Below are 26663 nucleotides of genomic sequence, written 5' to 3'. Positions count from 1 at the left end.
GTTTATTGGCGAGGCCTCGGCGCTGCTGTAGCACCACGTCTGAGCGACAGGGGGCGCCCCGCGGCCGGCTCCGCAGTCGGACGCTATTGGTCGGCCGAACGGAGAAAATTCCTCAACGCTCTCGCGCATCAGCCGGCGCACACCGCATGTTGCTACTGCTCAGCTTCATGGAACAAGAACAAGGGTGGATCACCGTCCGCTGACTGGAAGCCACCGTAGCCGCCACCGCTGCTGTCCCGCCGAGCACCGAGCCGCCTTTCCGTTCTTCCCAGTTTCTCCCTGCCGTTATAACCCGAGCCGCCGAGGATGTCCGTGGTGGGTTTTGACGTCGGCTTTCTGAACTGCTATGTAGCAGTAGCCAGAGCCGGAGGGATTGAGACTGTCGCCAATGAATACAGCGACCGATGTACACCGTGAGTACTGCCACTTCACTTCGTGGCGCATTATTTGTGTTACGTTATGTGCGATACCGGCAACGAGGCGAATTGATTTATATTTCTGAGCCCCGTGATGCTGAATCGCGAGACAGGGAGGAAAAAAAAAAATGCTAGCTAGCGTGTTAGCATGCTAACAGATTTCACAACAGGAAACGACATGTGAGCGCTAACGCTAAAGCTAACGCTAACTCGAGCTACGTTACAGGGGCTCCATAGAAAATCACACAAATCCGCCTCCCGCAGGGTAATGCGTCAGTGTGCGTGTAACTTGAGGAGTGTGTTGGAGCTGGTGTAGAGAGGGAGAGAATCGACCGGCCCGGGTCAGGTGATGGAGGTTTTACTGCGGGCGTGAATGAGCGCATGATGGGAGGAGGCCGGACTCGGGCTGTCAAAACCATTGTACTTCATTCTCACCCCCCCGAGTCTGCAAGAAAGACCCGTGAGGCAGCACGACGCGTGTTTGCACGATCAACTCCCCAAAACCGTATTTTCATTGCGGATGTCAGCTGAATCCCATGGTGCAGTGAATTTATGAGCTGATTTGTGCATTTCGTTTTTAGAGCATGTGTCTCTTTCGGACCCCGGAATCGATCAATCGGTGCAGCAGCCAAAAGCCAGGTATGTAATCTCAATCTCAAATCACCAAATTAAATCTAAACCTTTCATATTATCTTATCTTATTTAAAACTTTTCTGTCAACGCTAAATTGTACAATATTACCTCAAACAGTGACAGGAGAGCACAAAATGTTTATTACACTATCTATACCAGCTATTACAGGATTAACTCACAAACAAACATGTTATAGTCTTTTATTAATCTAAAATGTATGTGTTTGGATTGTGGAGGTGTATAAAATCTACACCTCCTCAGGGATTACATCTAAACTCATCATGAAATCAAACTACTTGTACTTTCAAAAAACAGTAAAAACACTGCACCACATACTGGATGATTTCTCAGTCTAAATTCTACTGTACAATTTTTCATCTTTTGAGTTGATGAGAAAACAACACTGACTTGAAATGCTGCATCCCACACAGTCATAAAGTCTCAGCTTGCTTTTGTCTCTAATGAACAGGTCGTCACAAACTGCAAGAACACGGTCCAGGGGTTCAAGAGGTTTCATGGCAGGGCTTTTTCAGATCCATTTGTGCAGCGCCTCAAAAACAGCCTGGTCTATGATATTGCACAAATGCCGACCGGCACAACAGGAATCAAGGTAAGTGTAGACTTTTGTAGTTACTTGGATATGTTTAGTATTCTGTTAATTACACTAGTCACGACCCACACACACAAGATACATCCTACATGATAAAAACCCTCTCTGTTTCCCAGTGACATCCATATTGATCAAATCTGTCAGTTTAAGCTCAGAGAGAGTTAAATGAGATAAGAAACACTCATCAGGTGCCAGTGGGGAGGCTAAAGAGCAAAACCTCAGGCTTATTAATGGTTTGGAACTCTGTCCGGTTTCAGTTTCTCAGTGACTCACCACAGTGGAAATAGGAAATAGATGCTGATTGCATTGGATACTGTTTGAAAGTAGTGACTGGAAATAGACATTGTTAATAGACACTAGCAGATGGAAAATAATGTATTTTTATATAAAATACAAACAATAGCAAGAATTGTAATTTATTTATGCTGACAGCGTCATGAATGGATTAAAAAATGTAATAAAAGAAAAAATTTTACCAACAGCTCCCCGGCACTACTTCTTGTTTTGTAACATGTATGTCATCAGAAGCTAGACTCAGTTAATGTTTCCTGACAATACAGTTAAGATGTCAGAGCTCAATTCAACAGTCACATTACACGAAATTTTGGCCACCGTCCAAGTGAGATAGTCTCATTTTATGGGCCTGTAACCGCACCCTCACACTTCACGTAGACAAACTAGTGGTCACTTCTATTGATGCAACAATCAGCCTTGTGTGACTCTCGAACTGCTGCTGCAGGTGATGTACATGGAAGAGGAGAAGGTGTTCAGCATTGAGCAGGTCACCGCCATGCTGCTGACCAAGCTGAAGGAGACGGCGGAAAATGCAATGAAGAAGCCTGTGGCTGATTGTGTTGTGTCTGTAAGTATGCAGCCTTTAGAACACCTGAAGCCTGGACAAAATATGATTTAATAAGGCTTATGTAACCTCATTAATAAAGAAAACAAAATTCCTGAAGTTTAATAAAGAGTTCCGCTGCTCTGTTTTCTTCTATTAAATTAAACTCCCAAGTGCTTCTTTACTGTTTTTAGCCGTTCACCTCTTTTAACGTGATTTTCTGATTACCACGATTGTTTCACACGGAAAGTAAAAAGCCTCTCTATGGTGAATAAAAGGCAGTATTTTGTTTCCTTATTTGGACTCTACTTAGGTTGGTTTACTGAGAGGCGTGGTTTTTTTATCCACAGCCAGAGGCTGTTGGGTGTTGGTGGGGTTCGACACCCTGGCGAAGACATTTAGACTTAGTAAATCTTTATTTTTACTGCTACGTTAACCGTTGAATTACAGGTCGTCTACTTACAAAAGTTAACATTTATCACCTGAAGTTGAAGGCATGTTAAGTTCTTGTGCATATTTTAGCTGAATAAATGTTGTGCTTTTATTTTATATGCCATCTCAAACTGCTGGATGAGAGCCCCTTTTGAATCGTCTGCTCGGTAGCATCATTGAAAATTGTATTAAAATGGTAAATTAGACTTTTTGTGTAAGCTACAGGAAGCCGCTATAGATGTGTTCAGAGATCACTGAGATAGATGAGCGAGTCAATATTATCGGTTCACCTCATTTTGACACGTTCAGGGTTACTGATGTACTACGTCGGCTAATGAAGTCTGGCTCTTTGCTTATTGAAATCAGCAAGTTTTAGCATTTCCTTTCATTCAGATGCAGAAATGTTTATATGTTTCCTGATGTCAAATTTTCCACTCGGAGCTCTCAAATACATCCTGTTGTGAAGTTCCTAGTTTCATGATGTTGTGACATATTCTTATGGAGAAGTCCAAACATTTCCATTTTTTCTCTATTGATGAACAGTCACAATAGATCACAAGTCATGATTGATTATAGTTGACACATTGTTTGAAAATGTTACTGTATCTTAACACAGGGTTGGATTTTATAGAATAGAATTGAGTTGGTTAAATTGAAGATAATCCAGTTGTGTGATTTAGACTAATTTAAATAAAGTATTTCAGTGTGGCCAGCTCACATTGGGTTTGCTCATATTGATATGTGGTTCAGTTTGTAATATCTCATTTATAACAAAGACCAATGACACGGTTTTTCTCACGTCATGATACAGAGTTAATCAGCCCTTCTGGGGTGGTGTGACTCCCTCTTTCAACCCAACAGTTCAGTTCTCCCTCTACTGCCTGATGGGATGTAAACTCCTGTATGTGGTGTCACCGGCTTTAAAAGTCAGAATACACCTGCAAAGTAATGTAATGTCTCGCCCCTAAAAGAGAAATGCTTCTGCAGTCTCAAAGTGCTCAGTTTTAGTCACAGTCACCTATTTGTGCACAGTTACCCTGCAAGGTGCTCTACCTCTGTTTAGAGTTGTTTGTGGTTCAAGTTATTGACATTTTGAACAAGGCAAGATGGGAGGATGGTCCACGTTGGTCAGGATTAAAAGACGACCTGCTTAATCTCCAGACCCACAGTGACTCCAACACTAAAACTTCAGAAGTATGCAGATGGAGACAAATGATGGCAGAGCTTATAACAATTGAAGACGTGGTTTATTTGCTGCTTTTCAACTTGGTCCGTCAGTGTTTGTTAAAGGGCAGTTGTAATTCCACTTTTGTCCGGTTGACTGACTCCAACTCTTGATTCTCTCCCTTTGTCTCAGGTTCCTTGCTACTACACCGACGCCGAGAGGAGATCAGTGGTTGATGCTTCTCAGATTGCTGGACTGAACTGCCTGAGGCTCATGAACGAGACGACTGCAGGTCTGTACAGGGAGCTTTCTGGGCTGGGCTCGGGCAAGGATGTGCATGTTGATAACCGGCTTCTCGCAGACTCGCGTGTTTAAATCACACTGATGTCAGCCCTCTTTTACCTCATCATCACTAATTTGATATTTATTGACTTTCCTCTATAGTTGCGTTGGCATATGGGATTTATAAGCAGGATCTCCCTGCTCCCGAGGAGAAGGCCAGGAATGTTGTGTTTGTGGACCTGGGCCACTCTGGATTCCAGACATCAGTGTGTGCCTTCAATAAGGGCAAACTCAAGGTGAGTAGCTAAATGAGCATCCTTACACATCCGATCTCGGTGACCTTGATTCCCAACGCCGTCGTTCTTTGCTCCAGGTCCTCGCCACAGCCTGCGACCCCGAGTTGGGAGGAAAGGATTTTGACGAGATCCTGGTCAAACACTTCTGCGAGGAATTTGGCAAGAAGTACAAGCTGGATGTCAAGTCAAAGCCCAGGGCTCTGGTCAGACTCTTCCAGGAGTGTGAAAAACTGAAGAAGCTGATGAGCGCCAACTCCTCTGACCTGCCTCTCAACATCGAGTGCTTCATGAATGACATTGATGTCTCTGCAAAGCTGAACAGGTACGCCCGAAGTAAAGTATTGTGTGCTCATTACTTATATGTGCTGCATGTTCTATTACATCTTCCTGTGAAATCTAAAGGTGTGTTTGTCTTTTTCTTGCACAAGGGGACAGTTTGAAGAGATGTGTGCAGGTCTTTTTGCCCGAGTAGAGTCTCCTCTGCAGAGTCTGTTGGAGCTTTCCAGTGAGTATAATTATGACCAAAAGTTTGGCAACACTATTCTATTTAATGGGATTTGTGCCCCGTTGGTCTACTTTGGAGACCGTTTTCGGGATGTGCAGTGAAATGTGTTTTTCTTTATTTTGTGATTTCATAGAGATGAAAAAGGACGACATCTATTCAGTTGAGATAGTCGGAGGCGCTTCCAGGATTCCAGCTGTCAAAGAGCGAATCGGCAAATTCTTCGGGAAGGAGTTGAGCACCACACTGAATGCTGACGAAGCGGTGGCCAGAGGATGTGCTCTGCAGGTTCGTCACACTGTCGATCCACAGCTCTGAAACGATCACTTCTAAGGATGCGGCATGTTTTACTGTAGCTCTTATTATATTAAAGCGACATTTACATTTCCACAGTGTGCGATACTGTCTCCAGCCTTCAAAGTCCGGGAGTTTTCGATCACTGATGCTGTTGCATATCCCATCTCTCTGAAGTGGCATTCATCTGTAGAGGAAGGTGTGAGGTAAAGAAAAATCTGTTTTTCTCAGTATTGAGTAGAGCTGTCCCGATTGGAAATTTACAGATTGACCCAATTATAAAAAAAAATTTCTCCCTTCCCAAACATCTTGGGATTCAATCCAGGGGCAAAACTTCCTCCAGTATTCATATAAATTATCAAAAACAACCCGACAACAGAGCTTGAATTCATCGCTCTGCCCACCCTCGGCATATCTGTGTTGGACAATGCAGCAGTTTGTGTTTTTTGGGGGGGGGGGGGAGTATTTGGATCAGCTGTGTCCTGTGGTGTTAACTTTCCACTTCAGGCACCACACAAGATGTTGGCGCACATAATTTCTCCAGCAGTGGCACCATGTCATGGAGTGATTCTTCACTTCCCAGTTAAAAGTGTACTGAGATGCATGATCGTCGGTCTCATTGGGGTTGTACAGCAGACCAAATGAAATTGGCAATAAAGGAGAGTGAGGCGCGCTAAACCTCACAAAGCAATAAACCAGGATTATGCATCATGCGGTTCTGAAAAATCCCCCCTGGTATCGGCTGAATGGTCATAACAGGACGTCCTTGGTGTTCACAGATTGACTGTTTTTCAATGCTGAGATCTCACGAAGATTATGATCGTTTTGTTGCAGCGACTGCGAGGTATTTCCTAAAAACCACGCTGCACCTTTCTCCAAAGTACTGACGTTCTACCGGAGGGAGCCGTTCTCTTTGGAGGCATACTATAACTGCCCCAATGAGCTGCCTTATCCTGATCCCACTATTGGTAAGAAACTAAAGCTTACTAATACTTCTGACCACAACTGCAAAATGAAATCGCCTAAACAAGCATTACAATAGGTGTCACATACATCTATCGGACAAGACCAACTTGTTACACACTGCAGTGTGTTTAATGTAAAAAAAAAATATGTCCCCTGCGTGTTTTGAAACAGGTCAGTTTATGATCCAGAAGGTGGTGCCTCAGGCGTCAGGGGAGAGCTCGAAAGTGAAGGTCAAGGTGCGGGTGAACATCCACGGTGTCTTCAGCGTGTCCAGCGCCTCCCTGGTTGAAGTGCAGAAGTCTGATGAGACGGAGGAGTCTATGGAGATAGACCAGGCCAGCGAAAAAGAAGGAGAGGTACTTCAGCAAAACCGGTCTCATGATACCGTTTCTCACACGGTGAAGAGCAGGTGTGTGTCTCTGACGGTGCGTGTCCTGTCTTTAGTCTAAGATGCAGACTGATCAGGAGGAGCAGCATCCTCAGGGAGACGTTCAGAAAGAAGCGGAGGAGAAGTCACCACGAGAGAACGAAGAAATGGAGGTAAAGTTTAAGATGGAGTTTACATTAGTAAACTCATGCCTGGTGTGATGCGTTATCATCATTGGTAGAGAGTTTGACATTTGACAGAGGCTCCGTGTATCCATGTCCCCAAATTATTTAAGAAATCCAACATCAGATGTTCCTGGTGTTTTTTTTCGTTCAGGCTGAGTGTGACTTCCTATGTGGGCGTTTTCAGAAAACTTCAGAATACCCCTGAATGAAACATTACATTCTACGTGCACAGGTCCATGAATTCCTCACTTTCTCTGGAGTTGGAGGGTCAAAGTCTCTTTCACTTCAGCCTGTTGTGTGCTTATTGGGTCTGAGCAAATTAACTTTCATGACCTCTGATGACCATTAACCTGAGTTAACTCCAAACACAATCCACGCTTTATAAATATCTGTTGATTTGCCGTTTCAAGTATTTACTCAATTATCAACCACAACTTAATAATTAAAAAGTTGAATAAGCATTTCTCTCTGCCAAATGCTTCACTTAATATTAGAAGTAAGGATATTTGTTAATGTGTCACAATCATTAATTCTCCGAATGTGTGAATCAGTGTGGCATATCATAAATACTTGCATATTTAAATGCTCATTTTGCGTTTTTCAGACCACCTCAGAGGAGAACAAAGGTGAGAAGAAGTCTGACCAGCCCCCGCAAGCCAAAAAGCCCAAAGTCAAAACAAAAGTGCTGGATCTTCCGATCGAAAACAGTCCACAGTGGCAGCTAGCAGACGACATGCTCAACTTGTTTGTAGAAAATGAGGTATGGGCCTTTTCTTCATCACATGTCAGAAAAGTTGAACCATGAGACACGGGTGTTACTCACTGTTTGGCTCCTCTACAGGGTAAAATGATCATGCAGGACAAACTGGAGAAGGAGCGCAACGACGCGAAGAACTACGTGGAGGAGTACGTGTACGACATGAGGGACAAACTACACGGGATGTTTGAAAAGTTTGTCAGCGAATCTGTGAGTAATCAACTGCTTCTGAAACCCGTAAAACTGAAATCTGATCCAAGTTAAAGTGACTGTCATTGCTGTTCAACTTATCTGGGTCTATTTGCTTTTAGGAACGAGACGCTTTGAGCTTAAAGTTGGAGGATACTGAAAACTGGCTGTATGAAGATGGAGAGGACCAACTCAAGCAGGTGTACATTGACAAACTGACTGAGTTAAAGGTAATCCTCAAAAACGGATTTTTCTCCCTGACTGATTTAAAAAAAAAAAAAAAAGGAAAAAAAACACATGTATTTCTAAAACTGATTGTTGCATCGTGTGCTCTTCAGAAACTGGGCCAGCCCATCCAGGAGAGGTATACAGAGGCTGAAGAGAGACCCAAAGCCTTCGAGGAGCTGGGGAAACAGATCCAACAGTACATGAAATTTGTAGAAGCCTACAAAATGAAGGTGAAACACTTTTATTGAAACTTTATCAGCCAACATTGACATAAAATTAACTATCACCCCATAAAATAATCCAATTTGCTCACACAAATGTGAACCTGTTTATGTGTGGGTTTTTTCCCCGGAATCTCCAGGAGGAGCAGTATGACCATTTAGAGGAGGCCGATGTCACCAAAGTGGACAAACTGACCAGTGACGCAATGATCTGGATGAACAGCGCCATGAACCAGCAGAGCAAGCAGAGCCTGACATTGGACCCCTCCATCAAAGTCAAAGACATACAAGCAAAAACAAGGGTGTGTGTGTGTGTGTGTGTGTAACACAAGCATCAAGCAAAAGCATTTAAGAAATTCACAATTATTCCACAAACTTGTTTTCTTTTATTCTGTGTCATTTTGAGCTTAATTTATTTTGTGTGCAGCAGTTTGGCTTTGAGATTGTAAATGCATTACATTGCCAAAGTTATTCTCATGCAAGTATTGAGGTGGACCAAAGTTATTCCCGTCTAAAAATTACTGGATTAAAATGAACCACATGGCTGACTTGATGAAACTGCATGTTGAAGCAGGAATGACTTTGGCACGTCTTCGGTGGTTTTCATCAAACCATTATTTCACATTGTGCTCTGCGTGCGTTTCCAGGAGCTGTTCGGTGTTTGCAACCCCACCGTGACCAAACCCAAGCCCAAGGTGGAGCTTCCCAAAGAAGACGTGCCTGCAGAGCAGAACGGGCCCGTCAACGGACAAGCGAAGCCCCAGGAGGAAACCGCAGACAAGGGAACAAGCGAGAACACGGGCAACCCCACCTCAGAGACCACGGAAAGCAAGCCCGACATGGACCTTGATTAAAGCAGCCTCACGCCGCGTCTCCTGGAGCAAAGCTCGACAGGAGCCGATTTGTTTCAGATTGAGATGCAGCCTGGCTGTAAACCAGAGCCGGTGAGGTGTTTGAGGAACTGCACTCCAGGGTGGATTTTCTTTTTCTTAGCACACTGAGCCCAGCTCCTGGTGGTATCTCTGTCTAATGACATAGCATGCCCTCTTCTCTTTCTGGATGACATAAATCAAAAAGCCAGCTGCAATAATTCTTTGACAATGAGCGCTGTACACATGATGGTATTTATTTCTGTTGTGTGCTCTGTAAGTGTTCTGGTCTGTGTCACAATATGGTTTTAATAAAGGTATCGAGAATCATGTCCACCATCTTTTATTACTGTCCTTTTGGATGTGCCCATTAAACGCTGGAACCCCTGGTGTGTTTTCTCCAGGTGCTCCAGCTTATTCCCACAGTCCAGCACACACAAACACACACATAGGTTTCTCTGAAATGACATCAGGTATACACCGCAGTTCCTCTGTTATTTCTAAGAATAGTCTGTTCGGGGGTTTATTCGCCTGTCAGCCCGTGAGAGCAGAATTTCCTCTCTGGTTCTATACAACTCATTATTTTCAATGGCTGTGGATCAGGTGGGAGAGCACGTTGTCATCCAATCCCAAACCTCGTCATTCAATTCACCTTGTGTCGTTGAGCAACACACTGAATCTCAGTTTGGTTCCAATCATATGAGTAGCTTGTATGTGAGCTGGTGCCTTGGGTGAGCAAGTCTCATCCATAACGTAAAGTGCGTTGAATTGACAAAAGGATCTGTGAAAATAAGTTCACATTTCAAATAAGTCATATCATAATGACACCCAGTCAAGTACTAGTGGAGCACTGCTGTCCTATCTAGGGGAAACAATTATAAGACGGCAGCTAAATGAAAAGTTTACCTCCCAAGTTTAAAATGTCCTTGTACCACTGCCGCTTCTCTTTTGTGTGTCTTTAAGAAAAGTTGAGTGTTTATTTGTGGTGACGTCCACATGTATACAACTGCTTTGTGAGTATCCTGCATGTTTTGCAGCAGACCTGATTGCAATCATGGTCTGGTTATTGGGCTTGTTTACAAGCTTGATGACGTCTACATTAGATTGAGTTAAACATGATGATACATTTTATTTGTTAGCGAATTTCATACACCTAAGGTCCCTTTAACATTACATGTTAAAATTGCAGTTAAAAACAAGACAAAACATGTTAGTAAGGACAAAACAAAAACATAGACTTCAGCACAACATAGGTGTACTGAAGCAGAGCGATGTCTAAAACATGCATGACTCTGGCCCTCCTGCACTGCAGTTCATAGTAATTGTGGCTCTTTAAAGTCGCACCCAAGTCTATTTGTTGTCGTCTTTCCATTTCTTTTTGGTCATTGTCTGCTAAAAGTAAACCTTGACAAATTCTCTGAAACACAAAGTGATAATGATACACCTACATGTGAAAGGGAGGGATCATAAGAGCAAGATATGCATAGACAGGAGGCAAATGAATAATTAAAGGTTTGAAAGCTTTGTACACTTTGTTTGGGACTGTTGTTCCTTCTATTTAGCTTTATCCATGGCAAACCACACACCCTGAATTGAAACCAACATGCACGGGGACAACATGTACACAGAAAGACCCCAAACTGCAATTGAAGTGGAAGTGTTCTGCTAAAAATCAACCATTTTAATTGCTTGAATTGAATTACATGAACTCCCATTAGAATAAACCACAAATGCTGCATGTATTCTGAATGTTTGGGAAGCGTTGTGAACAATGAATATGAGAGATTAAATGAGTACAGGGCCGAGACGCACAAAAAACAGTCATAATTCCCCTGTGGGTGATAAATAATACAACTGAAATAGTTTTCCGAACGCTGTAAACAACTCAAAACGGCATGTTTGGCCAGTAAAGGTCAGTAAAGATTGATGTTTTGCGCTCTCTTCAGGGCCTTTACTCCTCCGAGGTGTTTTGGTTCAGTTTGCGTCTTTCTCCGCAGAAGGCGCTGTTCGCTTCCAGCAGCAGGAATCACATGATCCACTCAGATCCTGTCTGCTCCGACTACAAGCTGCACAGTCTGAGGTAAACCTGGCGCACAAACTCCTGCCTTTAAGTTGTTTTCTCTCCTAGCTTTTCTCAGAGCATTACAATTAGTTATGGTTACACTTTGCGGGTGCGTAAAGAGATGGCACACTTTGTGCATAATTCCGTGTGGCAATCCAAAGACACCAAGAGTGTCCATATTTTTTACTGTTGCCGGATGATGTATAGTTGTCTTTATGTGTCCAAAGTCTGATTCAGGCGTGTGCTTTCCCCTGGAGTTAGTTACGAGGCTGAACTCATCAGACGAGCGAGCAGTCCCTCTCATTGTGTGCGTTTGTATCTCCTGCAGGACCATGAAGCTGATCATCCTCAATGACTACGACCAGGCAAGCGAGTGGGCTGCAAAGTACATCAGGAACAGGATCCTATTGTTCAAACCAAGCCCCAACAAATACTTCACCTTGGGGCTCCCAACAGGTGAGAGGAAGAAGCGCCGTGAGGATTTATTTTGTCACAGTGTGAAAACTTGACTGATCCTCCCACATCTGCCGATTCAGTGCGTGCAGAGGAAACTGCAAGGACACTGTTTTCCATTTGCTCATGGTTTTACCGCTTATGTTGCGACGTCCTCACATGACTTTAAGAAGACGGATGTAAAATATATAGACTAACTCAAAACATGACACTTTCAAGAAAACGTCAGTGCACTTGGCTTGAATCTTTGTTCCGTTTCAGGAAGCACCCCTTTAGGTTGTTACAAGAAACTGATTGAATACTACAAGAATGGAGAAGTCTCTTTCCAATATGTGAAGACTTTCAACATGGATGAATATGTAGGTAAGTCGTCAGCCATTTCTCTTTCACTCTATCCTGAAACGGTTGTGATCTTGCACAAGAAATGGTCATAAACTCCTTCACAGGACTCCCCAGAGATCACCCTGAGAGCTACCACTCCTTCATGTGGAATAACTTCTTCAAGCACATCGACATAAAATCAGAAAACACCCACATCCTCGATGGCAACGCCGCCGACCTTCAGGCTGAGTGCAAAGCCTTTGAGGAGAAGATAACGGCTGCTGGTGGGATTGAGCTGTTTGTTGGAGGTCAGAGCTCAGTGCTGTTCTGATACGGAGTGTTTACACAGTCCGGCTCCAAAGCAACTCATTTCATCTTGGTCTCTTCCAGGTATTGGGCCTGATGGCCACATTGCCTTCAATGAGCCTGGTTCCAGTCTGGTCTCCAGGACCAGGGTCAAGACCCTGGCCCAGGAAACCATCATGGCTAACGCCCGGTTCTTTGATGGAGATTTGTCAAAGGTTCCCACCATGGCACTGACTGTGGGAGTGGGCACCGTCATGGACGCAAAGGAGGTCAGGAGCCCGGGGTTGAGTTCAACCATGTGACAATGTTTGTGTTTGCTTCTGATGTCTTACGTCTCTGTTTGATCTTGAACATGCAGTGTGTAAGAAATGATTATTATCTCTCCAATGCATCAAAACGACATATCCCTATTTCTCTGTCACACAGAAAAAAAAGTACTGGAAAATGATACTCACGTGGATTGAAATGTATTCACTTAGGTAAAGGTACAAAGTATTCTTGGAACACATCACTCAATGTGTTTGACACGTCTTTATTACATGTCGTTGTATTCTTGTTATCAGCCCCTTTTGATTCACTTTCGATTTAAAAAATAAGAAATCTTTCCGCAAAGATTATCCCTGGTTTAAGCCCAGCCTGAGCCCAGACCTCAGGGTCTTTCTATGTGGGATTTCCACGTTCTCCCTGTGCGAGTCTTTTTCTGGGCACCGCATTTCCTCCCACAGTCCAAAAACATGTTTGTGTGTTTGAGATGCACAGCAACAAAGATGCATATTAATTCAAATTGCAGGAGTAGTCTTAGCAGGCTCGGATCCTAAATGTAGTGGAATATGCTACACAGTGAAGCTGTACCTACGTAGGAGTACGAATATCTACTTAACAACACTCATTCAGTGATGTACCTGAAAGGACTCCTTGCTAACAGTGCAAGGGTCATTTGTGACGTGTTTCTTCCAACCCTGCACACAGGTCAGTTCATTTTCAGTTTCTTTTCAGGTCATGATTCTAATCACTGGAGCACACAAGGCCTTCGCCTTGTACAAAGCCATAGAAGAGGGTGTGAATCACATGTGGACCGTGTCTGCCTTCCAGCAACACCCGCTGACCGTTTTCGTATGTGACGAAGACGCCACTCTGGAACTGCGGGTTAAAACTGTGAAGTATTTCAAAGGTGAGGCTGATTCAGAGAGCAGACAGTTAATCGCCTGACATGGCATGAAGCGTAGGTCCCCGTCGTCAAAACTTGCAGTACAGATTGTACAAAAACAATAGCAAGATAAGTGTGAGTCACAGAAAATGCGCTGAGTCTTGTTCTCTCTGCAGGGATGATGCACGTACACAACAAGCTGGTAGAATCACTTCCTCCCGAGCCCAAGCTGAACTGAAGAGGTTTCTTCTGCTGTTGTGATTACTTGTGGTATTCTGCAAAAAAAAAAGAAAAATCACACTCCAATGATTCGTTCATCGCCTGGTGGAGAACAGGCAGTGCTCGGAGTCGACTACATCTTAAGAATGATAAGTAGGTGCTGATGTAGTGTAGGTTGCCAGGTATTCAAGTGATTGTACGTCCAAGTTTCTTTTTCATTTGTTCTTTGTAATAAAGTGAATGTAATTTTCATACCTTTTATGGCTTTCAGTCTGTACCTTGAATTAAATTGGACCTCTTCATGTTGCCATGAAGTGCTGGAAACGTTCAGATATTTGAAAGGAAAACATTTATTCACACCACAAACGGACATAGCTTTAGGATATTACTTATTCTATTTTATTCTATTCTAGCATTCAGCAGTTTAACACTCACAGATGGATTCTAAGATATCTTTTTGCTCACAAATCATTCACCACTCTTCAAACACAATGAGTTAAATACCTAAATAAAACTGATCTAATCAAAATCCCTGCTAAAGTTGATAGCTCAACATGAATGTCAGCATATACAATATTTTAAATATTTTTCCTTAATTTGTTAAATAGCAAATCAATTGTTTCAGAACTATTTGTAATGTATTACAATTATACATTTTGTAAGACAACCTATTAAAAAATGTAAATAAAAATAAATAAGCAGACAAAAACGAGAAACAATATTGTATTACGTGAAATACAGTCAAATTTGGAAACAAAAAACGTTTATAGTAAGACAAGGTTGCATTCTTGTGTCTTAAAAAAAAGAAAATATATATATATATGTGTTGCATCGTGTTAAATGAAAACAATTAAATGGAAAGGTTTCGTGATAAGTGTTTGTTTTTTCCTAAGGCGGATTATAAAAGGTTGAAAACACTAGCATATTTATTGTCGAATTGCATTGTGAATTTCACGCGTTACATTTACATTCCGTTACTCTGCCAAGGAGTGTTGAGGTTCCCCACGGCCGTGAAGGCAGCAGTGTGGGAGTTTCCCACGGCCCCTGAAGGTAGCAGCGGAGCGGCACTCGGGAGAAGGAAGGAGATGGCCGACTAGGAGACACCACGATCCCCGCGACTTCCACCACACAGACTCCTCTACGCAGAACACGCGTTCACTAGCGGCAGCAGCAGCACCAGGAGGAGGAGGACGGCTTTCATATTTGCTCCCTCTTCCACAATGGCCGAGTCAAACAGCGGCGTGAGGTACCAGGAGGTAGGTAACAGGTAGAAATGGGAGCTAACGGCTAAGAGCCGCTGTCAGCTAGCGGGGGGTCACAACAACGAGCCCCGGCCGACGTCTGACCGCAGGCCGCCGGGCCTCAACCTCGATCTCAACACTCGAGCACTCCAACACAAAGCTTGGGTTCGAGCTGCTTCCAGCCCGGCGGCGGGTGTTCGTGAGCCGCTGTCCTGCTGGCCTCGTCACGAGTGGTGTTGCTGTGTAGTTTCACTTCGTGGAGCTTGATCGTCCAGGATCAGGTCTGTGTGTCAGACTTCCAGGGTGTGTGACCCCCCCCCCCTAGTCCTCACTTCTCACTGTGCCTGTCACTCTGCTGGCTTATCTCATCTATTTCTCATTAAATATACCTCATCTTGGTGTCAACGACAGGCTGGGAACCCTTGATATGAAGCACACACTACAAACTGACAGGTCTGTGTCGGTGTACTTTAACCGAGCCTGCTCAGGGTATTTGGCCAATCAGAAGGAGTCTTACTGCACCAGGTTGTTCATTATTACAGAATTCTATTATACCTGGTGGCAGCAGGCCACCTGCTGGTGCACGTGATCGAATATAAACTAAAAACAGTATAGTTGGGTCTGAGGAGAGAGCGAGCACTGTTATTTGGAAGTACAGAGACATCAACGTATAATTTCTAGTTATACTTGGCAACAGTATTGTGTATTATGAGACGTTTATGTCCCTAAATGTCCCTAAATGTTGTGGGACATAAAAATAATTGTCTTGTTTTATGATTATTTCAACTCTTGAGTTCCTGGCATGTTTGCTGCCCTGACGGATCTCTTTACGTTACTATGTTAAATATCACATGTTTGATACTCGAATTTAAAGTACACAATCTTTACACAACCTTCTCTTTTAATGTTGGGTAGTTAATTTTATGCTTTATTCGGTTGATCAATGAACAAATTTTTGTTTCTGCTTTAATGCCTCATGCACAGTTGTTTACAGTCAAATATAGATCTTTGATGTCTGAAATATTTTTTTTTTTTTTTTTTCAATAGCAATAAATTGGAGTATAGAAAAAAAGCAAACTCAATTTAATATTGAATACATCTCACAGATTTTAATAATCCTTATAGCATCCAGTTCAAACAGTTCAAAACTATTGAATCATGGAACAGAATTGAAGGCATAGATCTGTTGGACATATTGACCGAAGTCATGAAGGCCCGAGGCAACATGTCGACAGATTCCCGTTAGAGGTGGATGGAAGGATGGAACGTAAACGTACTCGAGCGATACCATAATGTGACGAGTCAAACTGCATGGTGGGTTTGTGACACCTGTAAAGAAGTGTGTTCAGGCGTCGCTCCAGTTTCCAGCTAAAACCTAAACCCTCTGAAATCTATTGTATTTGACTGTTATCTCCTTGTGTTGTTGTGACGGTCACGTTTTGTGAAAGGATGTAATGTGACTCGGCCTCTGTGTTGTGTGTTGACGTTTGTTCAGCTGGTGAACGAGGAGGATCCGGCCCCGCCGGCCCTCCAGGGTCCCGCCCAGGACGCACCACCGCCCTACAGCAGCGTCGCTGCAGCAAATGCAGGTTAGGAGGCTCAGCGGCTCTCTCACGCTACAGCCGATAACTCCACGTTGAATTATTCAAAACCAAAAGTATCGCGGCCTCTGCTTGGAGGTGTTGTGAGACGGCACGCACTCTCCAGGATGTTGAAATAAAACCCAACGTAAACACGCCGTCATTGGATTTCTGTAAACTAACTATGCCTCAACCCAGTCAGTATGTTGGTCTTGAAGCTGCTCAACAAAATGTACTTGTACCATTTTATTCATTCATATCTCCTTGTTTAATTTGTCATAATCTGTTAGTCGTACATCGTAAAGCATGATGGCCGGTAAACCAGAACAACCTGGAATGCTGTCGTGTTTCTAATCTGCCTTCTTACGGGGGCAGAGGTCAGCCGGTTGCATAAGTGTGTGGAGCGCTGAGCTCTTCCTGGACGAGTCCATTGATCTGTGTCGGTGCCGTTAGCGTCTAAACGACACAGAGGAGGTTTCCTGGACTGCAGCCAAATGAGAAACGTTAATGTCCTGGCTGGTACGGAGGGGGAACATAAAACAGTAATGGATCCAGATACGACTAATGACTTTCTGCTCTGCTTTTATTATCCTGAGCTGCTGCTGCTGCTTCTCTTTGAGGCGGAAGTGAAAGCAGTTTTTATTTTTTTATTTTGTTTTTTTAATCAGTCAGCAGCCAAACTTTCAGAATAGCATGTGAGGGAGTGACAGGACAGAACATGCAGTTTTAATGTCAGTGGTTTTGAATGTGTGTGGTGAGCCTCCCGAGAGGGGGAGCCAGAGCTCTCCACTGTGGTAAAATCAGCTTTTACCTGCATCATCCTTCCCTCATTGATCTCCCCATGGATATGTATTGACAGCTCCCTGCTCGCCACAGTCCCGTGCTCCTGGGTAAACAATATTTATCTTCCCGCTGCACCCACAGCTTTCTTTGAATACAAGGAAGACGGCGGCAGATTGCCGAACCCTCCGTCCTACAGCGTCGCCACCACTTTGCCCTCCTATGACGAAGCCGAGAGGAGCAAAGTGGAGGCCGCCGTCCCCCTGGTCACCGGACGAGTCACGGTATGTCACCGCCTCCATCTTGGTCACAAAACATCTGACGACCAGACTGAGGTGAACACGAGCTGCTGCTTTGTTACAGGAGGAGGACTTTGTGGCCAGAGATGACTTTGAAGATGCTGATCAGCTGCGAATAGGAAATGACGGCATCTTCATGCTCACCTTCTTCAGTAAGAAATGATCAAATGACCTCTGATGTAGAATCTTTAAATGCTCTAATACGTTTTCTACATTTTCTTAGAGCAGCTCCACACCAACCATGGTCCTGACCCGAATGAATAACGATGATTATTTCTCTGTCCCCAGTGGCATTCCTCTTCAACTGGATCGGCTTCTTCTTGTCTTTCTGTTTGACCACGTCGGCTGCCGGGCGGTACGGGGCCATCTCAGGCTTCGGCCTGTCCCTCATCAAATGGGTTCTTATCGTCAGGGTGAGAGCTCTTCACTCGTTCAGCTGCTTCACTGTCCCGTCGTTTATCGGGAAGTTTAGAGCTCCTAGCACGTGCTCTGATAGCTGCTCACAGCAATCCTGTTGTGGTTTTTGTTTCAGTTTTCCACCTATTTCCCCGGTTACTTTGATGGGCAGTACTGGCTGTGGTGGGTGTTCTTGGCCCTGGGTGAGTTGAGAACAGGATGTCTTCAGAACTTTTACCCGCGTTTACGTTTTAGACCGTCTGAACGTTTCCTCTCTCTCTGGACTGCTTCAGGCTTCATGCTTTTTGTCAGAGGATTTGTTAACTACTCCAGAGTGCGCAAGTTGGCTGATCCTACTTATGCCACTCTCCCCCGAACGAGGGTACTCTTCATCTATTAAAGGTAAGTCAGGATGGTCCAGTTAGTCACCACGCGAGCCTGAAGTTATGTGATTGATGTAAACCTGTACTTGGTTGTTTCTTCTCGTGACGTAAATGCAGGTTGTGGGCGAAGTGGACACGGCGAGGAAGAGAAGTCTCAGATGAAAGTGAAGGATGAAGAAATGCTCTCGATGAAATATTCAGGAATAATATCATTTGTTTTTATTTTTGTTTTTTGAACTTTATTAATGGGAAGTGATTAACAGTGGTAGTCCCTCAATGTATTCATTAGTGGCGAATGTTAAAAGTGCTATTTACATCTGTCTGTAACGTATGAGTAATGCCTTATATCATTTGATGGTAGCGTACGAGCATGCATCTGCCCTGCAGTCCAGTCAATAGGGAGAGTCGGTCTCATGTTGGTGGTACTTGAAGCCAGCAGGTATTTATTAGTACGACACTCTGTAGACTCGCCATAGCATGCAGCACACTTTGTAATCTGCACTAATCTCACTTCAGCGTGCTATCAGGCTGTTTTAGATGCACTTAAAGCTTTCATAAGGATAAAACACACACATCAACACATTTGTCACCCGCCTGTTGGCTTTAAGCGGTGTTGCTTGTTCTTTTGACCACCAGGGGGCAGCGTCGTCTGCAGCTGTTCAGTCCCCACAAAGCCTTCAGCAAGGGCATTGTGTTGGTGAAACATATTGGCTTGTCAGTAAACACAGCGGAAATACAGTTTAACCTGTTAAATGGTTTGTTGTGCATTAAGTGGGGTGAAATTCCTCCACCTGGAAAGAGAATCGGCTACAGAAAAGGCAGCCACAACGCAGATGCTCACTGATGTGATAGTAAAACCTCCACAAACAGCCACAGAGACCATGCTTTTTCTTCTTCTTCTAAACAGATAAGCACCTTTTCTGCAGTCTGTCCTTAAAGAAGCTTATTCAGATGGTCACAGAAACTTGTGATTGTAGAAATTAATGAGTTTCTCACACTCAATTGATCATGAATTAAAAAGAAACTACGTTCCTTTTCCGGATGGGCTTTTGCCTTAAGATCCAATTAACAGATAAATGAAAGTTTTCGCTTTCTTTTTAAAATCTTTAAAACAAAAAGAAACCCTCACACGGTGTAATTAAGTTTGAAATTCTGTGGGTATTAATAATATCAAAGAATGTTGTGCAGGTGCACTTTTTAGAGAAAGAACCAATAGAATCCAGAGGATGATTATGAGTTCACTTCATACTTCTGCCATGGCTTTAATTCCACACCAGTCATGCTTGTTTTGTATGTGACGTAGAGCTGCGACCTTTGAGATTTTGTTGTTATGAAACTGTACATAAAATGTTTAGTGTTAAATAAATATCACTTTCAGTGAGTGTTGTGGGTTGTCTGTTATTGGCTGTACAGGTACGGAAATACTTCAGTACTTCCCCTTTCTGTTTCTTTTAGCTGATAACTCATTAAAAAAAATTACAAGATCTGGAAACATCCAATATTTCATAATATTATCATTTCTTTATTATTATGGGTACTTTTGCACCACAGCGGCCTCTACTGGCAGCAATGAGTTACTGCTGGAATCTAAAACAAGATCCTGAGCTGAGGAATAAACTTAACTTGTGATCATAAGCATTATCAATACAGTTCTGGTCATTTCAAGTATTTCTTGGCACAGCAAAGCTTAAATTACAAAGAAACTAAAGCAAGAAGTGATTCACAGCATATTTACTAAACCGACAGTAGTCACAGTGAGAAAAGTCAGTTCCTACATTAAGAAAAAGGGAAACGTGACCTTCTTTGACAGTTCTGTGAAACACAACACATCCACTCCAACAAACAGTTTCTGTTATTGATAATAACACCTGCAAGCCATTTTAGAACCATTTCCTCTTTCAATAACTGCAGGATTACCATCAGTCAGCTGGAAGTTAATATGATTCAGGTATGAAACGGCCTGGAATAATCCCAGAAACGGATGCAGATGGAAATCAGAAGCAGACGAGCTGCAGGTTGCGTCTCTTCATGATGCCCGTTTCTTTTTTTCCCCCCTCGTCAGATTAAAACCTGCGCCTAAACAAACAGGATGTGGTGGAATGAGACGATACGGAGAGTTTACACGGTTTCAGCATAAATATGGAGATTAATGTCCAAACTAAAAAGCAGGACTTATGACAACTAGACAGAATAGTTACGAGGTCTGGTGCCTGTCTTTTTTTAACCAGAGGAGGTATCGTGTGTGCGTGCGTGCGTGCGTGCGTGCGCGTGTGCGTCTCTTTAGCCCCGGGAGTCGTCCAGCGGTCTCGGCAGGAAGAAGATGGCCTTCTGTCCGATGTGCGTTCTCGGGCCCACTTTAGGTTTTCCATTCTTCTTCAGAGCTACGTACCAGTTCTGCTCCTGGTACTTGTGGGACCGATACGTGTTGTAGTGGTTCTCCTCCAGCTTCTCCAGGAAGTAACATTCATCTGTGACAGCAGGCTGACATCAAAACGCCACATGTGTGTCAAGAAGTATTTACAGTGCAGCTGGATCTTTTTTTCCCCCTCCCTCATGAATCACCAGCGCTTGGATACTCACTGAGCTGTACAAGTGTCCTTCGTCGCTCATGGCCAGATATCGCTGGGCCTCTGTTCCCTGGATGATCACGACGCCCCGGGACACGGCTTTGAGTTTTAAAATGGCTGGAGGGGAAAGGTCAAAGGTGAGAGGGAAAACTCTGCGGCCCAACATGGTCATATATGTTGTTTTATAAGAATGACTGATCAAGCAAATGGCAAAACGAAATGGGATGAGGACCAAATAAAAAAGAAGGAAGACAGGGTTAGGAAAAAGAGGAAATTGGGTAATGAGACAAGTAGACCCGAATATTAAACAAGAACGTTAAAAAGGAAATGAAGGAAATAATGAATCACGACAGAGGACACAAGGAAAAGGAGACAGAGGCAGAGAAAGATTATCAAAAATAAGGATGTAGGTGTGAATGGGAGTGTAAACTGGGAACAGTTTTCGTCTCCCGGGAAGCTAAAGTGGACCAACTGGTACAGAAGACAGAAAAAACCACAAGGAAACTTGGAAAGGAACCATGAATCGAAAGATCAGAAGTAAGGAGGAACAGTGAGAGAGAGAGAGAGAAAAAGACAAAACAACAGAGTGACAAACTGACCTGAATCCATACCAAGTGCAACTAATTGAGTTTAGAGCATCAGTATGGACGAGTGCAAAATGTATTATAACAATATTGAATTTAATGGCGAGTCCAATACACAAAATGAGCCAGTGGAACCGTAATAAAAGTATTTCTAAAATCTTAAAATGTATAGAAATGTTAGTATTTTGAAAAAAAAATTAAATAAATTTCAAGTTCAGGTTAAAAAAACAAAACTGTCATGATCACAAGGAGGCTAAAACTAAATTTAATATCCAGCGAGATACATTAAAAAAATAAATCCAACACACCTGAAACTTTATTCCATAGCTATAGGCCTCTTTTAAGCACTGATAGTTAGTTGGTATCGAACAACAAGTTTTGTTAATTTTTTTATCTTTTTATGTTGTACAATACTAAATGTTTGAATAAACGTTGTTAGATACTAATTTAAAACAGATTGTACTGGGAGGCAGAAATAGAGGCTGCAGAGCATCAGATGTTAGTCAAAACTAAACATTTCCTCAGTGTTCAATTTTACTGAATTAATATACAAAAGCTCATGAAAAATCTAGAGAGAGATGAACATCAGTGCATCAAAGTTCATGTTTTGATGGAGAAGATGAGGATGAAGTGCAGTGATGAGGCCCTGGAGGTTGTTTCCTGCAGCACGGGGCCATCCAGCCAGCGGGACGGAGGCTGCGGGGGATTGGAGCGGTGAGTGTCCGGTGCATGGAGCCTGACGCCCCGCTGCGGTGCAGCAGCTGCAGCAGGCCGGAAGGCGAGTGCTTCGCGTGCCGCAGTCTTACCGTTAGCGTCCCGGTCCTCCCTCTGGCCCCGCACCGTCCCGTCGGCCTGGATCTGCAGGTGATATCCGCCATTCATGGAGTACAGCCGCGTGAGCCGCCGGTAGTCCTGCACCGGGAGCGGCCCGCAGACCACCGATTGATCCTCCACTGCCTCCAACTCCCCGTCCGCCATCCTGGCCACAGGAAGCCCCTCGTAGAGTTGACGGACCCCCTCCCGGCCCCGCCCCCCCGCACTGATCAGGTGTTTACAGGCTCGTGAACGCGCGCAGAGACCACACACAGGAAGCTGGACGCGCGCGGCCGTCTAACGGCCTGTACCTCAACATGATGTGATGCTAAAGAGATGAAACACTGACTCCTGGTCCGAGCTGACAAAAACACAACTATAACCACGATGAGGGTTTTCAGTGAGGTTAGAACATATTGCAGCCCCCAAACGTATAATGAGAGAACTGAGAGTCCTGTATTACTGCAGTGGTTACTATATGGCTTGCTCTACTTACATATATATTTTTAGTTTAGTATAATTGGCCTAGAATAAACGACCTCTGACACAGCTTTTTAAATAATTACCATAAGATTTCGATGCCAGAAATAGCAATTGTTCCTTCTAGATTATAAAACTATGTTCTTATTCAATAAGCTTAATTTTCAAACACTTTAATTGTATGAGAATTGGAGCTAATAATTCCAACATAAATAAATCTCAAATTACATTTTGGCCTGGTAGATACAGCTGATTATATAAATATTAGTAAAATAACTAGACACTGTAAATTGTATGAATGTGAAAAAGTTTAGGCGTCACCGTGTTTGAAATCAGCCGTTAAAAGAATCAGTCAAAGACGTTCAGTTCGACCTTTAATCAACGGAGGAAAAGATCAACAGGAGTCACACTACAGAGGAGAAATAATACAGAGGGGGAGGTACTGAAAAACTATTATTTGGAGACAAATACACCACATTTTCTTTACAATGGATTATATGTACATATTAAACTTGTCTTAAGCAAAACGAAGCTTTTTTTTATTTATTTTTTCCTAGAGAAAGCATATACCAGTGAAACATGATCCGCCCTTTATAATTCTCAAAAGTTAATGTCTGCATATGTTTTATACAAAATAGATTTTCAAACAATATTTGGGTAGTGCAAATCTTTTTAGATTCAAGCTGGTTGATTACTTTCACAAACAGTTTTGTGTGTGAAAAAGACCGACTCCTATCCTATTCACAGTATTACACAATTTGACCAAAGCAGTCATGTTAAGAGTAAAAAAAAAAACAAAAAAACAACCCAACAAAAACAATGTGTTTTTAAAAACTAACAACTGTACATTTGTCTCGTTTCGTCACGTTACACTGAATTTGTGTGAATTTGCTTTGGTCAACATGTAGTCAAACACCAAATCGGCTTATCTGAGCAGTCCTGTTGGACTGATGATTCCTGAATATTCGGAAAAAAAAAATCTGGCCTGCAGAGAAAAAAAAAAGAAGAAGAAAAAACAAAAGTTCTATGTGAATCTCCTGTATGCAGATAGCTTATATCAGATATGAGGAAAGAAAACCCAAAAAAAAACCTAACTTATTGGTTGAAGTAGCAGTTGTGTTCTGTGGTTGACGTAGAGACTACGTTTGTTTCTATTGCATATTCGGGCATCCTCCTCAAAAATGTACAGCAGAGTAATCAGGATACATTTTTGAGCAAGAAGAGGCAAGTGTGTGATTTCATATATAGATATATATTAATATATTATATAAAACCTGTTTAAATGAAGAGCAGCAGCAGCAGCAGCAGCAGCAGCAGAAATGTGGATACACTGAATGTGAAAGTAACCCACGAGTAACCCCTCTGCAGTCCAAGAGGATGTTTCACTTTAATGGTTCGGAATCAACCTCAAAAGAAAGAAAGATGAAGAAGCGTCCGTTTGTCTGAGCCTATAGAGATGAGTGACGCCGGTGGCAGCAGATTCAGTTTTCTTTCCCGACAATTAAACACCAGAAAACACAGAAAGAGACACGTAGGAAATCCAAACCGGTTTTGGTTCTTCAACTAAAACGTGGACAACATGTGTATCACAAGAACAAAACAAAACAAAACAAAAAAAAAAAACCAACAACATCCTGAATATTGGAGCAGTTTGAAATTCATGAGTGGTTTTGTTATTGATCGCTTGGAGATTTTCCATAGTCGTCTTATTTAAATATCACTTGCTGCATTCATCCAATTATTTATGTGACGGTTCATCAACTTTGACGCGTCGTAACTGAATTTTATTCCTTTTTGTCGTTAATATTCTTTGAAAAATCTGGCCTGAGGGTCACAAAACAAATGCAACTGTTAAAAATGTTGCACTACCCCCTCCACCCACCGCACATGTGAATGCTGGCAGATCCGCATTAATGTGTGCGATTACACAACGTTGTTTGTTTGAGGAATAAAGCTCAGCTCCGACGCCGACCTGGAGGTCTCACGCTCTCGTAATTCACCACGTTTCCAAAATAATCAGCACATTTTCAAAGATTCCTTGATTTTTATACGAATACTGACCAACTTTCAGCTTCACTGAAAACAGACAAAACAGGAGTTTGGCACTGAAACAGTTTCCCAGAGAATAAAAGGGTCCTATTTGCCCCCCCCAGCCGCCCCTCCCCCACTCCGTAATGCTACACTGCTACGATGTGACAGGACTCTGAGGTGACTGATGCCAAGTGCCCGACTAGTGAACAGACAGTCAAATAAACGTGCAAAAGTACTAAAGACACACAGATGGGGTGCTGAAGGAGTTAGGGTGGGGGTGTCTGCCAAGATGAATCTGCCAACGCCTGATCCAAAGTGCTGTATACACAAGCTGTCTCTCCTACAAACCGTTAACGGGAATAGTTGGACATTCACTTTCCTTCTGAGGGTCGGCTCGACCTCAACGCGTGTCCCGTAATAAATCTGAAGCTAGTTAGCTTTAGCACAAAGCCCAGGAAACAGCTGGCCTGGCTCTGTGCGAGGACATCATCTGCTTCTCGGCGCCTCCAAATCTCACTCGCACACTTTCATCTGCACAACTCCCCCCTTTTGGAGGGTTGTGCAATTCAACTCTTTCTTGGCTGTGGCCTAGTTGCCAAGCAACCAGCGGCGGCTCCAGGATGCAACGCATCCCGGACAAAAACTAGTCCATCGCCATAACCCCACATCAGGAAGCCGAACCGATGCTTTGACGGCGATTGAGGAGATGACGAGGTGCCGGGAGCAGGATAGCCCGACACAGAGCAAAGCTTTTCACACTCGCTCCCCGCAAAGCTCCATACGTACCAAATAGAACAAAGACCACGGAGTCAAACCCTCAACCCGTCAAGATTAACCAGCTATTCCAGCTACTCCTTTGACAAATATAGCAACATACCAGTACACACGGGTTCAATGGAACACAAACAAACAAAAAGAGTGAGGATTAAACTGTCCAACCCGAGGAGGATCTTCCCTGGCAGAGTCGCCGCCATGTTTAACCAGACAGACCGGGAAGTAGCAGACAATGTGAAGGAGGTGTTGGGATTTATGGTTGGTGAAGGCCCAACAGAGGGTTACTTTGCAACCAGTTTGAAACACATTAAAATCTTGAAATAATATTCCCGATTAACAAAAGAAATCAAATAATTAAAGACCCAAACTTACAAACACAATAAAATATGCCCTCTTGCTTGTGATTGGTAGACGCAGGTATCCATCACATTCAACTACGTAGACTACTGGGACAGGAGTGACTACAGTCGCACTTCCACTGTGGAAACTTTTTTTTTTTTTTGCCCGAGGAAGATAAATTCATTGCTGAATTCAAAAAAAAAAAAAAGAAAAGTTCCTGCTGGAGATTGAAACTTTGAGGGGCGGGACTTGAAGTGCTGGCAGAAGTTTAACCAGAGCGTTTCTGAACAGACCATGTGGTCCAGACTGGATTTTTTCTTCTTCTCTTTTTAGTCCAGAGGTGGGAGTCCTGGAGGGCGACATGAGGACCAGCACCTTCCACCTCCTAAATCAGCAGACGGACTCTAATCTAATCTAATCTAATCTAATCTAACCATCTTGAGGAGAAAATGAAGCTGAACGAGGCTCCTGGTTTATTCTGAAGTACTCTGTTTGATGTTTATCATAAGTGGAAACGCGACTTAAAAGGCAAGGAGAAGAAGAGCTAAATCCTAATAATAATAATAATAATTAAAAAAAAAAAGGTTCCAAGTCCATCTTAAGTCATACAATAAAGACTGGTATGGCTATAACAGTCT

General features: G+C 43.1%; 4 protein-coding genes across 5 annotated transcripts; 3 read left to right on the top strand and 1 right to left on the bottom strand.

The window, feature by feature from the left end:
- Window positions 1-50: 50 nt before the first annotated feature.
- Window positions 51-9582, top strand: hspa4b (heat shock protein 4b). Its single transcript, XM_080466053.1, has 19 exons — window positions 51-413; window positions 998-1055; window positions 1519-1659; window positions 2399-2521; window positions 4287-4386; window positions 4539-4672; window positions 4750-4994; window positions 5101-5177; window positions 5311-5462; window positions 5568-5674; window positions 6303-6436; window positions 6606-6790; window positions 6879-6974; window positions 7591-7746; window positions 7828-7953; window positions 8055-8162; window positions 8271-8390; window positions 8522-8683; window positions 9029-9582. Exons 1-19 carry the CDS (start codon window positions 307-309, stop codon window positions 9233-9235), a joined length of 2538 nt encoding a protein of 845 aa, XP_080322179.1. The 5' UTR covers window positions 51-306; the 3' UTR covers window positions 9236-9582.
- Window positions 9583-11268: 1686 nt separating this feature from the next.
- On the top strand, window positions 11269-14088 carry gnpda1 (glucosamine-6-phosphate deaminase 1). 2 transcript variants are annotated; one of them, XM_080465650.1, is made up of 7 exons: window positions 11269-11330; window positions 11641-11768; window positions 12027-12128; window positions 12212-12394; window positions 12477-12661; window positions 13389-13563; window positions 13716-14088. In XM_080465650.1, exons 1-7 carry the CDS (start codon window positions 11281-11283, stop codon window positions 13775-13777), a joined length of 885 nt encoding a protein of 294 aa, XP_080321776.1. In that variant the 5' UTR covers window positions 11269-11280; the 3' UTR covers window positions 13778-14088. The 2 variants fall into 2 exon arrangements, with proteins under 2 accessions (XP_080321776.1, XP_080321777.1); XM_080465651.1 differs by having other exon boundaries at window positions 11330-11421.
- A 550-nt stretch (window positions 14089-14638) lies between these two features.
- LOC308110989 (NEDD4 family-interacting protein 1-like) lies at window positions 14639-19818 on the top strand. Its single transcript, XM_080465648.1, has 8 exons — window positions 14639-15014; window positions 16495-16588; window positions 17504-17643; window positions 17723-17810; window positions 17947-18071; window positions 18191-18257; window positions 18348-18456; window positions 18555-19818. Exons 1-7 carry the CDS (start codon window positions 14979-14981, stop codon window positions 18452-18454), a joined length of 657 nt encoding a protein of 218 aa, XP_080321774.1. The 5' UTR covers window positions 14639-14978; the 3' UTR covers window positions 18455-18456; window positions 18555-19818.
- A 117-nt stretch (window positions 19819-19935) lies between these two features.
- On the bottom strand, window positions 19936-22579 carry fgf1a (fibroblast growth factor 1a). Its single transcript, XM_080465649.1, has 3 exons — window positions 22395-22579; window positions 21018-21121; window positions 19936-20918 (listed from the first exon to the last, which is right to left on the bottom strand). The coding sequence occupies exons 1-3, from the start codon at window positions 22564-22566 to the stop codon at window positions 20718-20720; spliced, it is 477 nt and encodes a 158-aa protein (XP_080321775.1). The 5' UTR covers window positions 22567-22579; the 3' UTR covers window positions 19936-20717.
- Between the last annotated feature and the right edge of the window lie 4084 nt (window positions 22580-26663).

This window comes from Lipophrys pholis, assembly GCF_963383615.2.
Source record: "Lipophrys pholis genome assembly, chromosome: 6".
Lineage (NCBI taxonomy): Eukaryota > Metazoa > Chordata > Actinopteri > Blenniiformes > Blenniidae > Lipophrys > Lipophrys pholis.
This window is presented reverse-complemented; position numbering and strand designations above follow the sequence as displayed.